The sequence below is a fragment of the Vicugna pacos genome, chromosome 1, assembly GCF_048564905.1.
Source record: "Vicugna pacos chromosome 1, VicPac4, whole genome shotgun sequence".
Classification (NCBI taxonomy): Eukaryota; Metazoa; Chordata; class Mammalia; order Artiodactyla; family Camelidae; genus Vicugna; species Vicugna pacos.
In genome coordinates this window covers 31,881,508-31,905,698 of record NC_132987.1, presented here as the reverse complement: position 1 = coordinate 31,905,698, position 24,191 = coordinate 31,881,508, and the positions used below count along the sequence as shown (strand labels likewise).

The following is a 24,191-nucleotide window of genomic DNA, read 5'->3' as shown; positions in this document are numbered from 1 at the left end:
AAGCCCAGCTTTCCCCTGGAAACCGATGAGTCACGTGGCCTGCCAGGAACCCGGAGGTCTCGCCGGCTCGCCCAGTCACGCCGGGAAACCTACGTAGCGGCGCCGGACTGGCCAATCCTAGGGAAGCTTGCTCCGCGACGCGCAGCGCCGGGTCCCGCCTCCGCGCGCGGCGCTGACGGGTTATTAGCGGATAAGGCGACCGCGGGGGGCGGAGCAAGTGGTCTCTGCCGGGCTCTGCGCCCGGCTCGGCCCTCCCTGCTCGCGGCTCTGGCTCTCCACCATGGCTCCCAAAGGCGGCTCCAAGCAGCAGTCTGAGGAGGACCTGCTCCTTCAGGATTTTAGCCGCAACCTGTCGGCCAAGTCCTCAGCGCTCTTCTTCGGGAACGCCTTCATCGTGTCCGCCATCCCCATCTGTGAGCGCTTGGAGCGAGGAGGGCGGGGAGGCCGCGGCGGGTCGGGCTGGGCGGGGACGTGGCAGGGCCGCGTGGACCGGGAAGGCGTGAGCCGGGGGCCGCGGCCCGCGCCCTCCCCAGCTCGCCCCGGGCTCGGGGAAGCACGTAGCCTCTGTGGACTTCAGTCCGGGATAGTGGTGGGCGGCATCACAGGAAAGTCACTGTGGCGCGTTTTAAAAGTACGCTCGCTGGTTCCGGGGCCCCAGTTCTGGAGACTGAGTTACTCATTCTGGGATGGCGACCCCGAATCTGTGTTAGAGCCCACACCCGGGTTAAGACCTTCTGGTGCTAATAACACATACATATCGCCTGCTATTTGCTTTTTTACCCCCCACGCAACTGTCATTTGCTGTTATGAAACCTTAAACTTACTTCATTGCTTATTTTGGAGAAACTCATGAGTTAAGGTGGAGACAGGTGCTCATTAACCCTAGCATGGAATTACAAGTGTAACTTGAGGAAAACCGCTTCACACTGAACGTCATTTTCCTAATTTGACCAGAGCGGTTGGACCAGTGCCAAGGGCCCGCACTCCGCCATGTTTAAACTTTTTAATAATCCTGTTAGGGCAATTCTAGAATTCTGACTTGGATGGAAAGCCTTTACAGACTTGGTGGCTAAGGTGGTTTTTAGAGCTCAGAGTTCCCAAATGTGAATTTCCTCTTAACTGCACAGCTGCACTGTGGTTGGGCCATCAAATCTAGATGCATTTTCTTTTTCGGCCTTATAAACGCAGCGTGCAGTTTGCGTGCTGTGGAGCCTTGGGTTTCACTGGCCGCACTGAGCATGGCCTTGATTTCAGATACCAGCCACGTCAGCATGTCAGCTCTCCTTTGGGACCGCACGTGGCGTTTTGGGATGGACTGTAATTAGCGTCATAGTACCCTGAAGAATGGAATTGGAAGTCCGAATTGTGATTTTGTTGAGCTAGAGTTGTTCCCATTTTAGAAGAAGCAGAAATCTCATCATGGGCTAGTAATAGGAAAGTTATGTTTTCCAAGCGTTCCGAACTGGGAAAACTTGAGACTGACTTTTTACTGGATGTCACAGATCTGCAGTTCCACTTACAATGTATGGGATTCCCTGATCTGGGCTGTATTTTACCAAGTTTAGCTGTAATTAATTCAGCAAGCCTTTGTAACTGGATGGTAATGTTTTGTTCCTTTTTGTACCCTCCCCCCCTTTATCTTAATTCAGGGTTATACTGGCGAATATGGCATATGGATCTCATTCAGTCTGCTGTTCTGTATAGTGTGATGACCCTAGTAAGCACTTACTTGGTAGCCTTTGCATACAAAAATGTGAAATTTGTTCTCAAGCACAAGTAAGTATATTTCTTAAGTGAAAGTTTTTATGTGTTGTATTTTTATATGGTAGGATGTCTTAAAGACTGTGTATGTGTTGATTTCAGGGAGCATTTATTTGGGGTATATATGTATGTATATTTTGGGGGGAAGACATTAATGGCATGAAGGAGTAGCAACTAACTGAAAAGCAGAGACAGTGCTCCTAACCCTGCTATGGAAGTGGATATTGAGGGTGGAATTAGAGCACTTATGTACTAGCCTTTGTCATGGGGTTCAGAAAAACAAACCCACCAAATAAATTAACATTTCAGAAGCCAAATGTTATTCTTCTGGAAAGCATTGTTCTGGGATCTCTATGTAGTATTTTTGGATATGAAAGAAGTGGTCTTTTTTTCCTTTTATTCAACTCTGATATTTTTAATGGTAATTACATATTCTTCTGAGTATACGAAAATGTAAAAGCTTACAATATTTCCTCTTTTAAGATCACACATATAAAATATATCATTATTTTAAACAATAGCTTTTGGAGATGAAAACTCCAGCCTCAGCACAGTAAATTTATACATTAATTGTAATCAATTATCCACTCTGGTTTCATAAAGGTTAAAGTTGGGAAACCATCTGGACTTAAGGAAAGATGGTAATATTCATTGTTTCATAGTGCCATGGTCCCATGTGAAGCAGGTATAAATTAATGTTCAGTTGGAAAAGGTGCCTTTTGAGGTTGCTTTCAGGCACACTTTGATACTTGATTCAGGATAGCAGGATATTTCTTGGCTTCAGTGGGGCCTTCTTGGTGCTCAGTTTCTTTGGAAGTACTTTCTTAAAGGCAGTTGAAATTTTGCTGAGACTTGAAGTACCAGTGTGCTTTGTGTGCACATTGTCTTTTCATTTCCACACTTCCTACTCTTGGGACAGTCTGTGCTTTGATTCCTGTAGCAGTCTCCATCGAGTGTCTTCAAAACAAAAGCTTAGGGCCCTGCCTGCCATGCATTTGGTAAAGCACATTACTCTGCGTCATCCATACATCAGCCATATGAGGTGCAGGGATTATTCTTATTTTATGGATAAAGAACATGTATTCATTCTATCTGCCTTCATCTTATCCTGTCACTCTCCCAACAACTCATCGTGGCCTTCTCTTCTCTGAATGCGTTAAAGCCAAATTCGTCCAGGCCCTTGGAATGCAAGTCCTCTGCCTCCTACCAGTTTGGCCCCGTCTTTCAGGATTGTGCCTCAGCTCTTCTGACTCAGCCTTCGGGTCATCCTTTGAACATGACTTGTCCCTTCCCTCATTTAGAATCATCTCCCTTTCTTACCCTTCTTACATGTCTGTTATTGCAAGACTTAGGAATCTTTTCCAGAGAAATCCTTCCTGTCCTTATTGTTCCTGTTCTGGTGATGAGGAGTAGAAACACCTTGAGATCATCTCCGTTAACAGGGGTTTATTGTAAGGAGGCCAGAAATGGCCTCAGCAGCTAAAAGGGGCTTCAGGAGCTTCTCCACTGTTGTTCTGGTCCCTTAGGAGTCCAGGTGGTGCGTGACTGTTGCTAGAGCAGCTAAATCCTGGTGGTCTTGGTGGTCTTCCTGCTTGGCAGCCCCTCTTCACCAACTGCCATTCCAGGATTCAGCCTGTCTTGGCCTCTGCTGTCCTGGGCTGTCTGTCTTATGAGGCATGGTCACCTGCGGGTAGCGAGGCCCTCAGAAGTGGGCATTTTGCATGACCCATCCTCTGTGATCCCCTTGGAACTCAGCCCCTTTGGGACATACCATTTTTCACTCGCCTTTTTGGAGTCAAAATCATGTTCTTTTTCCTCATTTCTACTTCCGGCTTCTTGAGGACACTTGCCACATCTTTTGTTTATTTCCCTTACCAGAGTTAATGGTGCATTTAATTTCGTTCAGTAAGATTTCAGTGACCTACTGACAACGGATGCTATGAGTGGACTTTTTAGTCATAGTTTTGGTGTAATATTAAATTACATCATCAAAACTCGTACTGTTTGTCAGTATTATTAAGGTTTCAAGACCCAGCAAGATGCTGAGTGTGGGTAGGTATTGGCAGTAGAGAGAAAATGGCTTCAGAGTCAACAGTCTGGACTCCAGTCCCAGCTCTGCTGCTCTTAAGTGCAGAGCCTTGGGCATATGTTTTACCTTTTCACATCTCAGATTCCTGAGCTATAAAATGCGGATACCAATGGTACCTCATAGGATGTGAGGATTAAACACGATAGATGCGACGTGGTAAGCATGGTGTCTGACATGTAATAAATGTTTGTGTGTAGTACCGGAGAGGTTGGGGGTGAGTGTTTTTATTTTTTAAGGTGGCATGATTTTAAAATGTTTGCAAACATTTTTTATTATCTCAATTGGCTGAGTGCTGGGCCCCTGGAGTGGCCTCTGTCTTGTTTTAAGAGCATTCAGCACTGAGAGATGTTTGTTTTCTAAAAGCACTGAGGTGGAGGATAGGGCTTCTTGAGTTGTAATAAGCCTGCAGTGTGGTTGTTAATGCCTCTGTTAGGTGAGTATAAAATTTTAGACCTGGGAGAGAAATTAACTAGTTATCTGATTCAGTCTCTTCAGGAAGATTGTCATGTAGACAGATGATTGACTATTTGTCCTAGAGATGCTTAGAACCAACTCTTTAAAAAATAGCTTATTCCTGGGCCCTGACACTGGGAGAGATATGTGGGTGTATTTTTTTCCCCACCTCTGTTTGGCCAAGAAAGGTTTTTGCTGTAAATCATGTCCATTTCTTACCAATTGGCCAGCTTATGTAAAGTTCAAGAAATACTTAATGAGTGCCTGGGATCTGCTAAAGGGGTTCAGAGTTGAGAGTCTCTGCCCTGCAGAACAGGGAAAAAGCTCTGAAGTCAACTGAAGATGGACATTACAGTGTCTTAAAGTATCTCTTGAAAAACAGCTGTCTGCCCCCTTAGCTGCCTTTTTCTTTAAATTTCAGAACTTCATTTCTTTTATTTATTTTTTTAGACAAACTGATTTTTCTCCTTCCAGTTATCAATTTGTGGAAAAGTACATTAGTTGAAGCTGACTAAAGATATTCTTTTTAACAATGTCAGTTCTAACTTGACTCTAAAGTGAGAGGTACAGATGGAGACATAGGTAAAACCAGCCCAAATTTGTGCTTAATTTGTATCCCAGAAGCTCACGTGGTTGAAGAAAGGTTGGAAACTATTGCCTTAAATGATCTTGGGCTTTTCAAGAATCCATTCTGATTTTTCCAGTTTTCCTCAGTTCACTGCCCAGAACTAAACATAGCTTAGTAATGAGGGATTGCTTAATTGAACATAGATTGAACAGGTTCCTATCTCAGTGTTCCCCATCCTATAGCTTTTAATACATGTCAGTGTTATATTGAATGTTTTCGTATTGGGACTTTGTGGGTAGTTGTTATGTTTTGCTTGTGATCAGTTATTACTTTCATATTTATGGCTAATCAGTTTCTCCTGTATTATGAAGAATAAGTCATGTTGAATTTAAGTGTCTAATCTTTGGGAAGCTTTTTGTATTTCATCATATGTTAAATTTGCTTTTTCACTAGTGATCCTATCTGATAAAACTTACCTTATAGACTTTTTGAGGAGTGTATCATTTTTTTCTTTATCCGACTCATCAGATCTAAAGATTCTGATCTGATTTCTTCTTCCAGTCTGTCTCTGGCTGATTCCATGTTATCTTTTGGTACAGCTCTCAAACTAGTGGGTCATTTAACTTAAAGTGGTGTGGTCAGTCCTTGGCCAAGTGGTATTATTATTATTATTTTCTTTTAGTGAAATTCCCCTTTGGAGTAGAGTTAAAAGCATTACTTTAAGATATTACAGCCATTAATTCTCCTTTGTTTTTTAAGCCTAGTTTTCTCTCCTGTTATTTGTTGGAATTGAAATCATGTATCATTTGCTAATGCCTTATCAAATTTATGGAACAGTTAAATTGTGGGTTAAAACAAAGTGGAGCTATAATGATTCATAATGAAATTGTGCTAATAGCATTTGACTTTTATTTCCATATTAAATACCTAAACTTTGGAAAGTTCTCCCTCTTAAGCAGAAATCCAAACACATCACTAATAAACCACAACTTGGAACTTTCTTGAACTCCCTCTTTTGGCCAGTAGAGTGTAATAAACTTGGAACTTTCTGTCCAGCTTATTTTCTTGAAATGTAAAGTACCATACAGTTGCCAATACAAAATACGAGTACAGAGTGTTTCTGAGAGCGTGTGATGTTCCATCCTGGAGCGTGTGGAAACCTCTTTTCTTTTCCTTCCAGAGTAGCACAGAAGAGGGAGGATGCCGTTTCCAAAGAAGTGACTCGAAAACTTTCTGAAGCTGATAATAGAAAGATGTCTCGGAAGGAAAAAGATGAAAGGTTTGACTCCCTACCTAATGTGTTTGTGGTAGTCAAAAGGGGGGTTGTTTATGGAAAAGTAAGTTTTGGGTTTCTGCTTAGACAACGTGCATTTAGAATTGTCTGAGGAAAACAGAAAAGTGTTGGTGGTGTAGCAGTCATGGTAATGGGAATAGTGACAGTTGGCTTCTTGAGTTCTTATCACTGCCGGATGCTTTTCTTTGTGCTGTACCCCTTACATTTCTTCCTCCGAAGAGCCCGATAAGGTAGGTGGTGGTGTTATCTCCACTGCAGACTGAGGAAGCTGAGGTGCAGAAAGCTTGGGTCCCTTGCCCAGGGCCACAGGTCAGCGTGTGGGAAATCCAGGACAAGAACGGGTCGGCCTGACTTGAGAGCTTGTACTCAGCTGCTCTGCCAGGGTTTAGGAGCCTGCAGAGCTGTGTCCAGTGCTGGCTCCGCCACTTGACAGCTGTGCGACCTTGAGGGGGATCCCTTGACCCGTCCGGGTCTGAAGAGTTTACATTGTGTTTTGTGTTCCCATTTTGAGGCGGGGGTGTTCCTGCTCCTGAGCCTCCCTCGGGACATCTAGTTCTTGGGTACCTGCAGTGTTTGGGGAAGAGAATTAGGTTTGTTCCCTGTTGCCCAAATCTGGGTCACATTTCTCAGCCCCACCCCCCATTTTTCTTGCCAGCTGCTGCTAGAAGCCTAATGAGCAGTCTAACGTCTGAGTAGAAGTGTCTGAATGATTGAGTAAATTTGTGCTTAGGAGTTGCCAGATGGTTTAATAGAGTCATCAGTCGAGGATGTTTTCATGGATCTTAGGTTTTAGTATCTACAAGGTGCTTTGTGAAATGGAATTTTCATCCCACTTTGCTCCAGAAAGACTTTGTGGGGTCTTGAAATACTAACTTGAATATGAAGCAAAGCAATACAATTTTAAAAGATCAGAAACCGTTTAAAAGTAAGGCAAGGTGGATGAACAAGGACCTCAGAGTTAGTTACAGCAGTTGAGCACCAAACTCAGCTCTGAGCTTCCAAGCGTCAGGGGAAGCATCTGAGGTCAGCCAGCTTTCACTGTCGGATAAGAAGCAGCACGCAAGTCCTTCTGAAAAGAAACTTTCCTGGCGCTGAATCTTGGATGCACTTTATCAAGTGGATCCTTATTTAAGGGACACTGAGTAACTTAATGAACAATGTCTTCTACAGTGGTTTTGGATAGGCACCAACACATTGAAACGATGATCTCCTGTGGATCTTTCATAAAACTGAAGGCACAAATTAATCATGACAGTGAAGGCCTTTTTTTAGGCAGTGGTTTTAAGGAGCTCTGGCTCTGCAGAGCTTTTTTTTTTTTTTCTTCTTAATGGAGATTGAACCCAGGACCTTGTGCATGCTAAGTATTCATTCTACCACTGAGCTATTTCCCTCCCGCCTCTACATAGCTTTTTGATTGCAGATTTTTGTGGAGGGGTAGATGTTAGAGAATCTAGAACACTTTCTTTTAGCCTTTTTATTGAATTACAATGTTTATTGTAATTCAGTGGTTCTTAAACTGGAGTGCACATCGTAGTTCCCCATAAAATGCTAATAGCTGTCACAGGTCTTACAGGTTTGGGGTGATTAATTATATCAGAGATGGCAAATGGGTCTCCTCTGCCCGCTGCAGACTTGCCTGACTTGGTATGGCACTTGTTCCTGATCCTGGGATGTGTTTCAGAATCTTTCTCAGCATGGTATTCAGGTAGTCACTCTTAGTGGATCACAGTTGGAATTGGGGATGAAACCTCTTTGCCATTGGCTGGACCAGATATTTCAAAGTAGGATGAAATGAAAGTTTGATTAATGCATTAAATGTAGAGCGTCAGCAGATTATAAAATTTCTGCTCTTGTCATCAGAAGTTTGTGCTGTTGTAATTCTCTCTCTAAGGCTGCACTGGATACAGTTGAACCCGGGTCTGTACTCATTACTGATGCTGATAACGTGGACCAAGACTCCCTTTTAGATCTAGCATTTTTCTCCCTCAAAGGATTAGTTACTTCAGTGAGATTTAAGGCTTATCAGCATCTTTTTTGTCCAGATGGGTGTCTCTCAAAGTTCTGTGTACAATTGTTTGGAATATGGACTACATGCCACTTGGAAACTGCTTTTCCATCCATCCAAGGATGGAAATTAGTAGAGGAGAGTCAGAGAGTCATTAACATTTGTCCCAGGATATGAGTGTTGTTTCTCCTTGACTTACCGACGGTCCCTCGTTTAGTATTATCTGATTATCTGATTGTAATAGTTGTTGGGTTCCATTCCAACTTTTCTCCTATTGTAGCAAGTGCTCCTTGGAAAAATGACTCCTTGGGAAGTGCTCTCCCAAATTAGGTTTTCTGCTGGTGAAGCTTTGGCAGAACCATTGCTGATGAGAGCATTTGGGGGTCCTGAACTTTTTTTGAAATAAACCAAGATATGGCTAGACTAGAAAAAGTTCTGAGAGCTGTCCGACAGTCCTGACTGTGTGTACCCTGATGTCACACATGGTCTTTGGGAGCTGGGATAACCTAAAGGATCAAGCCACTTCTTTCATCAGAAATGTCTTGAAGACGGTTCTGATTCAGGGCATGACAGGGAGTTAGGGAGAAGCGCTGTGATGGAGGTGAGATAATTTAATCATCAGTGGTAGAGGCATGCTGGTCTAATTAAGGAAGCTGTCTTCCCTGGGCCGTGAGCCAGAGTCTTAAAAACAGAGGCAGTTGTTCTGAGTGTTTTGTAGTATTAAACCGTGTTGGGACTGTGGATCTTTCTGGGTTGGTGTTTCTTTGATCGGTGTTAGAATGGTATAATGTATTAATTCCAAGCAATATATATTTTTGAAATTTACATTTAAAATTCTCTGAAATCAGAAACTGTTTTATAGTTGATGGCCACATTTAATGTAATGACCTTCGCTTCTCCCAAACTTTACAGTGAATCAAAGATTTATCAAGTTGATATCCATAGAATCAAGGAGATATGGCATGTATGTTAGAGACCACAGATTTCTTCTGATGAAGATAAGGTGCTAATACCTTTCATTTAGCTCCTTTATAGCCACACTTGTTGACTTTGGATTAGAACGTCTGGAGAATAAAACATGGCAGTTATCAGTAACATTAGCCATAGTGCTGTCCTTAGGATTAGTTGGGAGTACCATCTGGCCCCAGAGTATTTTTTATGGGTCGGGGAGCATCTGTGGCAATGACTTTCAACCTTTTTGATTACAACCCACTGTAAAAATATATATGTATATATTTTACTGTTTGATCAAATACTCTTTTACATATGCATGTAAATGTTTTACGGACCAATAATTATTATCCTACTGTGTGTGATGCACTTGATACTTTTCTGTTCTTTCCTATTTCATTTTTTAAAAAGCACTGGTCTCAACCCACTCACTTATTTTTCTTGTGCGTTGGAGCCACTCATTTGATTTCATATCCGACTATTACCGTTTTAAAAACTGCTTTACAAAGTTAATTAACTGAGGAGAATAAAGACTCCCTTATTCACAGGCACTCTGAAACTTCCTGTGGCCTGCATAAAGAGGGAAAAAGAAAAGGTTGATATAGGACTAGTAAATTAATACAATATCATGAGTAAAGCAGATTAAATAAAAAGTAAACGGTTTTCACGGAAGTTAAAAAACCCTCCTAACGATCAAGCAGATTCTTTGCTTGAATTAAGTAAAGATGGATAAAGTTAGTTGCAGACGAGCCTGCCTCTGTGATGCCACAGCTAGCTTTGTCCTTGGGCTTGTCTTAAGGCGTAATATTGAAGACCGAAATCTGTAGACTTGATAGTCTCAGCCACGGCAGCGCTGTCATGTCAGGCTGCCCGTCATCAGATTTGTTTTTGGTGTGCACCTGGAGAAGGATGCCTGTCTTGGCTGCTGATGAAACCAAGCTAATTGCAATTACTCAGTCCCTTTCTCCAAAGCTCTCACTGCCTGACAAAAAGGCAACACACCCAGCAATTGTTTTCTTCAGCCTCAATAAAGTGAAGTATCTTTTTTTAATAGAAAAAAGAGGACAGTGCTGACTGAATTTAATATTAAAAACACATTCTGCCCAGAACACTTAAGGAAAAACTAATAATGAGCTATAGCCATGTGTAATTTAAAAATTTTAGTACATATTTAAAAACTGAATTGACTCATTTCTATGTCTACAGAATCTTGTGGAAGAAGAATGAAGTTGCTGACTATGAAGCTACAACATTTTCCATCTTCTATAACAACACTCTGTTCCTGGTCTTGGTCATTGTTGCTTCTTTCTTTATACTGAAGAACTTCAACCCCACAGTGTATCCTTTTAAGAGTGGATTAGCTTTTCTAGAAGTCTAGAAACAGTACTTCGTTTTGGTTTTGATTTGTCTGAGTATTTTAACGGTAAGAAAAACTGCACAGGGAGTCAGTCCCTTAAAAAGCACAGTGACCTTAGGCAAGTTTCTGGACACTTAAAATAAGGGCTTTTGGTTTGATTTGAAGTTCTTTTAAGTTTATACATTATGACTTCATGGTAAATAACGAGTAGTACAAAGCAGTCTTACACATGATTGTGTATACCTGCCTAGTTAAAAAAAGTTCTAAGGAGCCAAAGCAAACTTGCCTTCTTTGATGGCTCCTGGCGTAAGTCCTGTGTCTGCTGGTATTTGGGGGCTTTGGGGTTGGTTGGAAAGCCAGTGTAGTTAAATTGGCACATCTCATAATAGCTTAACAGTGTTTCAGCTACTCTTAAATTGAGCTTTTGGGCAAGAATGTATCTTCTCTTGTTAAGGTAATTTATTAAAGGTGTTATCCAAGAATGTGCAGCCAAACTTTTAACAGTTGGAGATTTTGATGTAGTAACGTGTCAGACACCCTCCAATATGTATCTTCTGGGAATACTGGGGTGGTTTGCTCCAAACAGTCCAGTCCTGAGGCTGAGAGTGGCTGCAGACTTGCAGAACCTCCTTGCTGTTACAGGCCAGCTGTACCCCAAACACTGATGGACAGGGGAGACATTTTCCCTTTGCTCCTGAGGTGGGGGTGGGCTGGGGGTGGGGGTTGGGAAATCAGGTCTCCTCTTCCTCCCCTCGTTCTTTGATCAGCTCTTTTCCTGAAGGTTAGAATGCAATTCAGATGTTTGCTTTGTGGTCATGTGTTCTAGGTTTCTGTTTCAAGTGTTTTCTTTTTAAAATTGGAACACATGTCCTGTGAATGTTCTTCATTCTTTATAGTCTTCTCTCTTGTAAATTGTATTTGCAGACAGTGGGACTCCACATTGTTGTCATACGGGGTGTCAGGAGGGAAACAGTACGTTTCAAAGAGATGGATTCTTTTTGTTTTGTTGGAAATCCAATTTGGAGTTCTTGATTTTTCCTTAACATTGAATTCTTACAGAAACTACATTTTGTCCATAAGTGCTTCCTCAGGCCTCATCGCCCTCCTGTCTACTGGCTCCAAGTAGACCGTGTCTGCTTCACAACCCCCCCGCCCTGGCTTTGTATCTATGGGTGGCCTGTGGTGTATGGAAAAGTAACAGGGTGGTCAGGGTGGGAGACACACAGGATGTTTTTATAAGTCTGGAGTTTGAGGGTTTGAAAAACCTAACAAAATGTAATTCAGTATTTGTTTATTGGCTTTTTTTTTTTTGACAGATTGTTGAAATTAAATGAATTGAAAGGGAAATTCAGAGTACCAGGACATTTACTAAAGGCAAAAAGTGTTGCAATGTGTTATAATCACAAGAGGAGAAAATAACTTGTTTCCTTGATTTGTCAGAGGTCACAGTAACCTGGACTGAGCTGTTATTATTTATAATAGTAGCAAGAAGTTAATAACTGGTTCTGTGTGTTCCAAGCACAATATTACAAGTTTTTTTGAACCATAAATGCCAGAATGAATCCTCTCCGTCTGAGGGATTAAACAAAAGCTTCATGTTTGCAAGTCTTGGAACTTGTGATTTGAAAAAGCTCAAAAACATGGTTTCTCCATCTTGGGGAAGAGAAACTTACGGAAAAGTTGTTCTTTTTTTTAAATGAAGAAAGGCAGCCAAAGTAATGACCTAAAAATAGTGCCCAGGCATGTGAGAGTTGTCCTTTGGTGTTAAAGCACACACTGTTCAGCTCTGTAGCTTTGGCCCTGGGAATGTCTGGGGAGGTTAGCCTGACCCTATCATGTTGGTTTGACCTGTTAAGAGAATGGAATCATTGTTTTCCTTGACCAGGGTCTCACATCATTGGAGGAATGTTCAATGAGAACCTCTTTCCTGAATATTGATGTGTAAAAGACCAAAGTTATTTTTGTGATCTTAGTTCTGGAACTCTTAGGAACTCTCCAAGGAATTACAGTGGTTTTAGCACTGGTCAGCATTTTTCCGAGGACTTTCATAAATTGACTGAAGTCCCTAGACTCCCATCAATAGTGAACAAAATACTGTCCTCTTCAGTCTTTGTGGGTCCAGCCAAGAGCAGGCCCTTGGCATTGTCTAACCAGTGTGTTTACAGATAATTATTTTTTCTGTATGCCATGATTTGAACAAGTTTGGGAAGCTCCTCTTGAACCTGTATCACTTAGGAGGTTATAGACCCACAGCTGATACTCCTTTTAGCTTTTGACCACATCTGGTAATTTTCCACAAGCAGTACCTCAAAGGAAATACATTCCTAATTACTAATCATAACTTGAATTTTTTTGGCTTCCACGTCTAAATTTAAGATGAATGTCGCAAGTAATATTTGTCGTTTATAACTTTATAGAAAGGTATTCATCAGGAGTTCATCTTCCACTTCCATGTTGTTGGATGTTTTGAGAGGTCACGTCAAGAACCTGGAAGGAGGACAGGCCAGAAGTACATTTGCACAGTGACCCAGATCATCATTGTCTTCAGCTGAGGATTAGAGTTCATCATTGCTTCTAGAAGTTTGCAATTCTTTACTTTTCTCTGGTACATTATTATCTGTGTGCCAGCACTTGGTAATCTAGTGAATGCAAAAGTCAGAAGAGATACACTGCAACATAGTGTAGCACATAAATTTATTTTTATTGTTTTAACTTTTTTCTCCATTGATTAGTACCTGGTCAGTGGTTTGATGGCATGGAGTTTGTGTACCAGATACATTTGCATATTTGACAAATGACTATTTGACAAACCATCAGTGTCTTCTGTTTGTTACTAGAGCTGGGCCAAGTAATTTTTTACCTGTAATCTTTAAATTGCAGGTAAAAAATTGCCACTAGGTGGCGGTGCCTGTATAGATGGGGGTAAAAAAATGCCACCATACTTATTATGATCCAGTATACCTGAGGTGGGCTGGTGAAGTAGGGGCATCAGCTTCATATTTTTAATAGAGTGTCTCTTGAAATAGAAAGTTGAATAATTGTGTAGAAAAGTAAGGAAGCAAAGTTTGGTTTGGGTCCTGAATTTTTTTTTACAGGTTCTTTGGTTTTTAATCCTGATAATGGTTTCTCATTTTCTACACTGTTAGATGAATTTCTGTGCGAAAGTTTGAGACATATACTTATAGTTCTGCAGTTTTAATTAAGGATTTACTGAACCAGTGCTTTGCTCTTTGGAATTGCAGACCCCTTCCGCCAGCATGTTCCCCATCATGTAGAAAGGCTGTGTGGCACACAGAATTAGGATGTGCTGGATCTGGTTTAGTTAATAAAAGCTTCCTGGAGAGTTTTTATCTTAAAAATACCCTGTAGCCAACAACAGTAAAATAAAAGGGGTTCTGCTGTAATTGGGATTCAGAGTGATTGAATTCTTGTTTTTATACCCCTTGATAAGCATTGGAACATTTTACATTTCCCTATTTCTAGTTTCCTTGTTTATAACTTAATAAAAATTTTGGGTTGAAATTATTCTTAGCCAGAAAAGTTTACTGGTTGACCTATCTGGTGTATTATTCTAACTTGGATAGAATAATTTGAAACAAGGTTTGAAGTTAACTGAAATGCAGAGGTTGGATTTATACCCAGAATTCTTATGAAAGGTCTTGCTTGTTAAGTATCATTAAGCTTTGCTTTGTAGAATTTCTATTTTCCCTAGACTTCTTTATAAGAACCATGTGATTAAGTACATCATCTTTATTACATAATTTCACGTTAACCATCATTTGTTTCCCACACATGTAAATGCACATTTTTGTAGTTACTGATCAGATGTTTGTGTGGCAACGACAGGCTGGCGCAGCTGTGTTACAGAGCAGAACGCTAGGCCTCTGCCAGTGTGCCCACTATGCTGTCCTGCCCACCCAGTGTGTGTTCAGTGTGCCTGCCAGCCACTGCCTTTTCTGGAGACACAAAGGAAAGCTGTACGTAGATGTGTGCATACAGAGAGAACCAGCCTACAGGTAGGTCTGTTTGGGCCGTAAGGGGGTTATCTCCCACCTCCTTGGACTCCTAGTTGTTGAAGATTAGAGGGTCTTCTGAGTGGTTTTGACTTTCATGGAGGTGGTTAGAAATGAACTTCTCGCTTGCCTTTCGTTGCATTTCTCTGAACTTTCCTCCTGAATTTGGATTCATATCCAAGCTTTTTTAACTTAAAGAAATCACAAACACTTAAACTTTTTCATAAAACTTTAAAGTTAAAGAAGAAACCATCCCTCAGATAGCACTGGACTGGAACACCAAGGACTTGGGTTCTAGGCCTGGTTCTGCCGTCAGTTGTCAGTGTGAGTTTGGGCGAGTCCTTTCATCTCAAGTTTGGTTTCGTCATTTGCAAGAAGGGGTGGCCTCAAAGGTGGCTTAAGGCCCCCTGAAGCCCTGACATCTGTCTGGTGACCCTTGGCGCACACTATGGATGAAGATGAAGTGACAGTTCTTAAAGTGGGAAGCCAGGCCCAGAGCTTCTAGTTTTCATTTCCCTTGGCCGAGGCGTCAGTATGTGGCTGGCTGCCACCCAGGTTACCCTTTGGAATGGTATGTTCTCTGCCAAAGAATTCTTTCTGGAAAAGGAGAGAAATTGAGAGTACATGGAAATTTTTCTTGAGGATATAACTGAAATGTATTAGTCTAGTATATTTGCCGTGGCAGATGATGTATATATAAAACTAGTTATTCCCATGGCCAAGCAGTAATGTTTGTATTTGATTTTAATTTGTAGATTCCTTTAAATGAACTTGAGAAGCTTTAACCTTAGTACAGAATATTTGTAAAACCCAAAAAGAAATGTCTTTAGTAGCTAGTCATTGTGTCCACTAATAAGAGAAAAAAAGTTTGGATTGCAGTTTAAATCTTTTGGTAAAGCTATTTCTGTAAGGTATCATTCAGTGTAGCTTACCTGCTACTATAATTATTTACTTATTTATTTTAATTGAAGTATTGTCAGTTACAATGTCTCAATTTCTGGTGTACAGGACAATGTCCCAGTCATGCATATACATACATTATTTTGTTTTCATACTCTTTTTCATTAAGTTATTACAAGATATTGAATATATTGATTGCTCTGTGCTAAACAAAAGAAACCTGGTTTTCTTAATCTGTTTTTATACATAGTGGCGAACATCTGCAAATCTCAAACTCCCAAATTTATCCTTTCCCACCCACTTTCTCCCTGGTAACCATAAGATTGTTTACTATATCTGCACATCTGTTTCTGTTTTGTAGATGAGTTCATTAAGTGTCTTTGTTTGTTTTTCTTTTAGATTCCACATATGAGTGATATATGGTATTTTTCTTTCTGTTTCTGGCTTCACTTAGAATGATGATCTTCAGGTCCACCCATGCTGTTGTAAATGGCATTGTTTTTATGGCTGAGTAGTATTCCATTGTATATATATACCACAACTTCTTTATCCAGTCATCTGTTGATGGACATTTAGGTTGCTTCTGTGTCTTGGCTAGTGTATATAGTGCTACTGTGAACATTGGGGTGCATGTGTCTTTTCAAATTAGTTTCCTCCAGATATATGCCCAGGAGTGGGATTCCTGGATCATACGGTAAGTCTTATTTTTAGTTTTTTGAGGAATCTCTGTGCTGTATTCCATAATGGCTCCACCAAACTACATTCCTACCAACAGTGTAGAAGGGTTCCCTTTTCTCCACACCCTCTCCAGCATTTTTCGTTTGTGGACTTTTAAATGATGGCTATTCTGACTGGTGTGAGGTGATACCTAACTAGTTTTGATTTGCATTTCTGTGCTAATTAGCAATACTCAACATTTTTTATGTGCCTATTGGCCATTTGTATGTCTTTGCAGAATTGCTTGTTTAGGTCTTCTGCCCATTTTTGGATTGGAGGGTTTTTTTTTTTATTAAGTTGTATGAGCTGTTTATATACTCTGAAGATTAAACCTTTGTCAGTGGCATTGTTTGCAAATAATTTCTCCCATTCTGTAGGTTGTCATTTTGTTTTGCTTATGGATTCGTTTGCTGTGCAAAAACTCATGTTTAATTAGGTCTCGTCTTTTATTTTTGCTTTTATTTCTATTGCCTGGGTAGACTGCCCTAGGAGAACATTGCTAAGATTTATGTCAGAATGTTTTGCCTGTGTTTTCTTCAGAGATTTATCATCTTGTCTTACATTTAAGTCTTTAAGCCATTTTGAGTTTATTTTTGTGTATGGTGTGAGGAGTGTCCTAATGTCGTTGATTTACAAGCTGCTGTCCAGCTTTCCCAGCACAACTTGCTGAAGAGACTGTCTTTTCTCCATTGTGTATTCTTGCCTCCTTTGTCGAAGATTAATTGACCATAGATCTGTGGGTTTATTGCTGGGCACTCTGTTCTGTTCCCTTGATCCATATGTCTGTTTTTATGCCAATACCATGCTGTTTTAATTAGGTAGCTCTGCAGTATTATCTGAAGTCTGCAGTATTGTCCAGTCTGAAAGCTGGACTTCCTCCAGCTTTGTTGTTTTTCTTCAGTATTGCTTTAGCAATTCTGGATCTTTTGTGATTCCATATAAATTTTAGGAATATTTGTTCTAATTCTGTGTAAAATGTCCTGGGTAATTTGATAGGGATTGCATTAAATCTGTAGATTGCCTTGGGCAGTATGGCCATTTTAACAATATTGAATCTTCCAATTCAGGAGCATGGGATATCTTTCCATTTCTTTAAGTCATTTTAAATTTCCTTAATCAGTGTTTTGTAGTTCTCCATTTATAAGTCTTTCACCTCCTTGGTCAGATTTATTCCTAAGTATTTTATTGTTTTGGATGTGATTTTAAAAGGGATTATTTCTTTCTTTGCCTGCTATTTCATTGTTAGCGTAAAGAATATAATTTTTTCTTAGGTTATTCTTACTGCCTGTTTTATGAAGATGGAGATATTGCCTTATAATGAGAGGTCAGGTAAAAACTCTAATTGTGAGAGTAAATGCACAAATGCTTTTATTACTCTAAGCAAATAAATAAGTTGCAGTTTCAAATAGACAACTTAAGCTCATTTATGCATACAGTAGTTCACTGGATTGACTGACTATGCAATGAACAACTGAAAAGGGATCCATTTCCATCATTAATCTTACCCTCTTGGACAAAAAAAAAAAAATCCCGAACTATTTCCCTATTAGAATACAGGTAATAGTAATCAAAAAGAAAATTTGTTGGTACTTCACACTAACATTTTAAGATTTAGAACTTAACCATAAAATACATGTCTGGAAATGATGGTAGAAAATAGCATTTTAAGTTGATAGTATATTTCTTCTGTAAGTCCCAAAGTGATTTCTGCATGGGGGCCAGAAAATTAAGTTAGAATTTTGTACATGCTCAGGTGTCCGAATAGAGTTATAGGGCCCTCCCCCTTCAACATACACCTTAAAAATGGAAAAGAAAAATATTTTCTCCCTTCTTACAGGTATATATGGTATACTCTCAGGTTTTCTCAAGTGGAATATTCATGAGGGTAGGTAAGCAAGAGTGGGAGGGCTAGATAGGCCTCAGCTTCTGAGAGCCACAAGGCCAGGTCCCTTTAATCCATGCAAAGAGCTTTCATGCATATAGTTTTTAACGCGCATAATGTGATTATAGAATCAGGAAGTTCTTTAACATATGCTTTTCTTTGGGCTGGTTACTTCACCCAGCACATGCTGGGTAGTGACAATGTTTTTCACAAAGCCTGTGATTCACTTTCATGTTAACTCCTCAAAAACACCAAGCATTATACTGTGAAATCCCGGTGCTAATTAAACAGCAAACATTTACCTTTCTGGATATTTTCAGGTTTACTTACAAAACTGAGCATGTGTATATTTATTTTTTAAAGCTCAAACATTTACACTTGCAGAAGCTGTGCCTACAAGCAGTCAAAAGTATAAAGCAGGTTTTAATAAAATATAGAAAAAAACTGAACACTTCATTGCAGATACATTGCATTCAAAGCTAAGCTTCCATAGCAGTGTGATTCTTCCTTTCATAGATTCACCATAGTCTTTCTAGATAAAAATTGGGCTGTTCATCCTTTCACCACCTCTCTGTGTAAATGGACATAACGTTATTAGAATCCTAGTAGACATCTGGGATAAACTGCTTTACAGGGCCGTTTTTGAGGCCAAGCAACACTGAATATCTAAAAGGTAACAAAAGCAAATACCTAGGAGTTTCACTTTTGGTGAATGACATGTGAAAACTCTTGCTAACATGAATGTGAAAATAGGAAGAAAAAAAAAGTAAAATTGTTTCAGCCAATTCTCCCAAGCAAGACTTCTGCGTGAACGTAGCCTGCTCTTTCTGATGCACTCCACATTGCATCTGTGGATTTTGTTCATTTGAAAAAATAGATCTGTACAGCCTTCTTTAAGTTATTCAATGCCTGAAGGTACTGTGTCTTTCCCCCACCATATACTCTCCATTCCATAAACATGAGGTGTACAGAATAATCTAAGCAAAGGTGACTCTAGTCCAAGATAAGAAAATAGAATGGATTTTCCTGGTTTTGAGTTTCCAGATGTGTTCATAATTCAGGTGCACAGCGGTAGCGAAAGCAGACGCCTCAGAATCCGGGGACATGAGAGGTTGAGCAGCGGGCTGCGAAGTGGTTCAGAAGGTGGCTAGTGACACCCTCCGTGCCGGTGCGGACTGCTGTTCGACCCATGCAGCGCCTGCAGCTCATGCAGCGCCTTAAGATCTGTAGTCCTTTTTGCTGTAGGGCTTGTTGCGCAATATGTTATCGATTTCATTTACCACGTGTGATGTCATCTTTGGGAGAACCTGAGAATGTGAGAAGTACAAAGGCTGTGGTCAGTACCTGACGCCTGTTCCTTGTGCTCAGTATTCAGCAAAGCTGTCTAGACTTGCATACATTTATAAACGACCACTAGAATGTTACTTCCCCTGCAGACAGGAAGCTCCTTGAGTTCAGGGACCTTGTTTTGGTCATCCTGCATCTCCAGAGCCTGTCAGAGTGCCTGGCCCACAATAGGTGCTCATAAGTATTGGCTGAATAAATGAGGGCTCGTGGAAATATGGTGAAGGATGGCTACAGGTTAGATGGAATAGCAGGAGAAAGTGAGAAGTCTGTGAAATGGAGTGACGCAGGTGTAGAGGGAGTGGCAGAGGTGCGGGGAGGGTAGGAGTGCGGAGAGTTGAGGCCAAGAGTGGAAGACCTCGGGAAGCCAGTTTTGGGAGTTGGGACTTTATTCTGGAGACAGTGGGGAGCTCTCAGGACTTCCCAGCTGGGAGGGACCCCATCAGACACCTGATGAGTTGGAGGAGGCTGAAAGGGAACACAGGGCTTAGAAACGCACTGCTGTCCTAGCCAGAGACACTAAAGCCTGAGCTAGACGGTGGTGGTCGAGTGGGAAGAGAGTGACCCGGAGAGACATCTGGGAGCACGATTGTGATTTCAAGACGCGGTGACTAAGAGGATATTGGTGCAGGTGATCTGTTGAGACGAGCCCACAGGAGTAGTTTGGGGTAAAGTGTGTGAGTTGGAGGGGCCCGTGGGTGACCATGGAGGCAGCCGGAAGTGCAGCTGTGGAGCTTAGTGGGAGCGGAAGGAGGATCTGCGAGTCACGGGCAGGGTCACGCTAGCTGAAGCCCTGGGGAAGGATGAGCTCACCTCGGGCTAGCTCGCGTTTACTGCAAGGAGTGGGCCAAGGGCACACATCACACCGGGAGACAAGGGACAGAGGCAGACTGTCTTGCAGGAATAGTCTGACCCTGTGTGGAGACGGTGGTGAAATGCACCCACCATGGCCGAGTCTGCGGTTTTAGCCTCACCCTTCCCCTGCTGCAGTCCTGTTGGACAGGGTGACCCAGTCTCCACTCAGTGGGTTTGGTAAAAGACTACAGCTCCTTCCCCACTAGTTCTGGTACCTTTTTATAATTTGTTGTTGTTGTTGTTGTTCTGGTAAGATTTTCTTCTCCGAAGCTGAGGGAGCCTTTGGTTTCCCACCAGCTTTGGAGTCTCAGAGGATCTAAACGAATGTGCTATTTAAAGAGAGACTGCAACAAGACCCAAGTCTCGAAACTGGACTTGTTGGACGTTTTGTGTCTAAAACATCCTAGGTTAGCCATGTGAGGAAAAATGCTTCATTCATTACACCAATACGAAAAGAGATACAAACATTAGAAAAATGAAACCATAAAAGTACTAGAATAAAACATGAACAAAAATACATAGAGCTGCAAGACCTAAATATTCAAGAGAAGCCATATATCCAGAATTTTATGTGAAGTTGCCTAATTTCTGTTTTGAAACATTCTCACTTACTACAGATTACACAAACTTCCCACAAGCTAGCAATTTTGCAACCATGACTGGAATAACGAGTGGGGTGGGGTGGGTGAGGGGAGGTCTGCCCAGCGTGGCTGGGTCTGGTGGGTATTAGGAAGTCCTCCTGGGAGTGGGTCATTGTTGAGCTGGACCTTGGGGATGGAGCGGATCCTGTCAGGCTGTGGACACTGCCAGCAGAGGACCAGTTACTTCCGGGGGTTAGGATTCCAAGGGAGGTCGGGGGACGGCTTAGCAATCTAAAAATTCAGATGACAGCACATCCCTCCTCCTTAAACCCTCCAAAGGATTTGCTCCACGTAGAGCAGAACTCTGATTCCTCTAGTGTCCTGTGTGACCCGTCCACTGCAGTGCACCTGCTGTCCCTTATGCTCACTGCACGTTGGCCACACTAGCCTTAGGCTGGCGGCTCCTAGAAAAAGTCAAATGCCTCCCCATCTCAGGGCCTTTGCACTCCTCTTCCCTGTGTCTGAAATGCTCTTTCCAGGGTGTCTCACGTGCTGTGTCCTCCACTTCTCCTCTTCAGAATACACATACCCCGGAGGAGCCTTGGCAAGGACATGTCTAAAGCAGGCTCACTCATGTCCCAGTTAGTCTCTACTACGTTCGCCATCTTTATTTACTTAATATCCCTTCTCACTTGAAATTATTTTATATGCTTGTTTACTCTGTGCCTCTCCCACTGGACTATAAGTTCCCTGAAGTTTGTGTAATATCTTTCTGGTTTCCTGTGTTGTCCCTGGTGCCAGGTACAGAACAGGCTCTCAGAGATCTGCCAAATGAACTAGGGGATAGAGTTCTTAATTCATTTTTTCTCAGGCAGCTGTGAGCTCTTTTTTTTTTTTTTTCAATGGAGTACTGGGGCTTGAACCCAGGACCTCCTGCATGCAAAGCATGCACTCTACCACTAAGCTATACCGTGCCCTCCCCCACACCCCCACCCCATGAACTTTTGAGGGCAGGAGCCTGTGTTTATCTCAGAGCTGTCTGCCTGGCGTGGTGCTAGATACAGAATAAGTACTCAGTCCATATTAGTGGAATTGAGATCACTGGATCGAATTTCAGTTTTTTGTGTATAGAGTGTTCCCCTATTTCCCCCTCATCATTGTGTAACCTTTGTCTATTCCCAGAGAGTAAGTGACAGTAAGAGAAGGTGGGCGGCTTTCATAAGAGGGAGCATTCTCCAGGCAGGGTCGGGGAACCCTGCAATCCAGGAGGATTGTGGGCTGGGAGGGGTTCTCAGAAGCAGAGAGGCAGAGATGATCTCCCTGCCGCACAGCCCTGAGAGAGGAGGTGGTGGGGAAGGAAATCTGCACCGTTTCTCTCCCAACATATTCCAGGCCGTTCTCAAAAGGACTTTTAAACATTTTAAGTTGAATCAAGTCTGTCCCCACCTCCATCTGTCCCCTTGTTGGAGAGGTAACAGGTAAGTGCGGTGGACGGGGGAGAAGCTGTGAGACAGTTCTGTTACCCAATGAGCAAGAGGGAAACACACAACCTCACCTGTTGGGGGCAGGTGATAGCTTTGGTGAGAGTCTATAGAGTCTTGGGCGGGCTCACTCCTGGAGCCCCTCGCTGGGCTGAGAGCAGGGTGGGCTCAAGACTGAGGTGTGGCCTTTAGGGGACTGGACCCTCTCCTCCTCAGAACTCCCAGGAACATCTCTCTCCTATTTCTCCGAGGACAGCTGCAGGCTCCACCCATGACTGGCCATCCCCATGGGGTCGGGGGGTGCCCCTGAAATTGCTGTCAGGGTGATAGAGTCCTACGATGGTAGTTCAAAGTAGAATTTTGAGCCTATTTCCCTTAAATGTGGCAAACATTCATTCAACAGATATTTCTTGAGCATTGACTAAGGGCCATAGAGTATGGAAGGAACTGGAAAATCAGTGGGAAAGCAAGGAAGACACAGGTCTCTGACCTCAGGGAGTTCCTGTCCAGCAGTGGAGATAGGCAACTATACTGCACTGTCATGAGTGTCGTGCCGGGGATTCAGGATGTGAGGAGAGCGGAAAGGAGGGGCTCGGTACACTCTAGACTGACAATTAATATTCGTGGGAGAAACAAATGAATAAAGGGTGCATGAAGATGGTCCTAAGGCTACCACATTTCAAGCAGGTGGTTAAGCAGGCTTCTTCAGTGAGGCTGGGAACCCAGTCATCAGGTGTAACTTTGCTTGGCCCTTAGAATGCACTGTCCCACAGAAACAGTCCTGAGGAATGGCCCAGAGAGCTCTCCTGTTAATAAGAAGACCCTCCTTGAGGGAGGGTGTAGCTCAGTGGTAAGACCCATGCTTGGTGTGCACGAGGTCCTGGGCTCAATCCTCAGTGCCCCCGTTAAGGGGGAGAAAAGGAAGACCCCCTCTTACCTGGATCGATGGGCTGTAAAAGTTCTGTTGCTTCTTGTGCCTTTGTCCACATTTCCCCTCCACCTCCATCTAGGAACAGGTAGCCTGTTCCCTATATTAGGGGCTTCCACACACCCATGACACAGTGAAGGACAGAGGTGGGGAGACACGGGACACTGCCTGGGGGGCACCTTCAAAGGCACCATGAAATTCCCTAGAATTGGTTTCAAAGGGCTGCAGTACTTGCCTGAATGGCACCAAGGTTTTCGATGAGTTGTTCGGGGGTGGATGATCCCAGGAGCACAGAGCTCACGCCCTCGTTTCTCAGGCACCAGGCTGGGAAGAGAGAGCACTGGGTCAGGAAGTCAAAGCCCTTCTGATTCTTGATGAGCTTCTAAACCCTATCCGTAGCTCCCGTTGTTGCAACCAACACTTAACAAACTGTGGGAGGGTGGGTGGTGTGCTCTGGGATGAAAAACCTCAGCCGCACCCCCTGTTGTGTGGAAGACTTAATTGTGGGATTAGGGCTCCTCTGCCCCTACAACTGGGGCATACAATCCAGCTCTCCACCCAGGAAAACATCCTCGTTCCTGAGAACACCTGGAACTGCTCACTGGTGGACGTCTGGATTCTTGTCTCCCTCTGTCTTTCCATCTCACTCGTGCGCTCACTCTCCCCTCATCTGTTACACAGAGTCCTTGTAGACCCTGGGTGTCTGGGGCTTCTTTTCCACTGACCTGTCAGCCCTCTCTGGCCCTCCTTCCATTTCTTCCTGACCTGAGATTCATCCTGTGTGGACCATCTCACCCTCTCACCAGCCCTCACTCTTCTCCGCCTCTCGAGCAACCTCTACCCTTAAACCCTCGATTCAGCCCCTGCCCCTTGCTCTCAGCAGATCCTTTGGCCTCCTCCTTTATGTAGAAAATGAAGTCCATCCTGTAGGATGTTCCTTCATGCCCTGCTCGCCGACAGACACAAGTCTGCATTCCCATCCTCCGGTCTCAGAGGATACGGTGTGCTGTCT

General features: G+C 42.6%; 2 protein-coding genes across 5 annotated transcripts in view; one reads left to right on the top strand and one right to left on the bottom strand.

The window, feature by feature from the left end:
• Positions 1-178: 178 nt before the first annotated feature.
• SSR3 (signal sequence receptor subunit 3) lies at positions 179-13,888 on the top strand. 2 transcript variants are annotated; one of them, XM_006200876.4, is made up of 5 exons: positions 179-413; positions 1,650-1,776; positions 6,052-6,150; positions 10,328-10,459; positions 11,538-13,888. In XM_006200876.4, the coding sequence occupies exons 1-5, from the start codon at positions 281-283 to the stop codon at positions 11,602-11,604; spliced, it is 558 nt and encodes a 185-aa protein (XP_006200938.1). In that variant the 5' UTR covers positions 179-280; the 3' UTR covers positions 11,605-13,888. The 2 variants fall into 2 exon arrangements, with proteins under 2 accessions (XP_006200938.1, XP_072815730.1); XM_072959629.1 differs by lacking the exon at positions 179-413 and adding an exon at positions 1,402-1,523.
• Positions 13,889-17,460: 3,572 nt separating this feature from the next.
• Positions 17,461-24,191, bottom strand: part of KCNAB1 (potassium voltage-gated channel subfamily A regulatory beta subunit 1) — a 319,197-nt gene continuing 312,466 nt past the window's right edge. For 2 of the 3 annotated variants that reach the window (XM_006200878.4, XM_006200879.3), the window contains exons 13-14: positions 23,415-23,503; positions 17,461-19,297 (exon numbers count right to left, since the gene is read on the bottom strand). In XM_006200878.4, coding sequence (XP_006200940.1) covers positions 19,208-19,297; positions 23,415-23,503 — 179 coding nt within the window. In that variant the 3' untranslated portion in view covers positions 17,461-19,207. Of the gene's footprint in view, positions 19,298-23,292; positions 23,504-24,191 lie in introns of those variants that run through there. The other variant, XM_072959617.1, reaches the window with a different exon arrangement.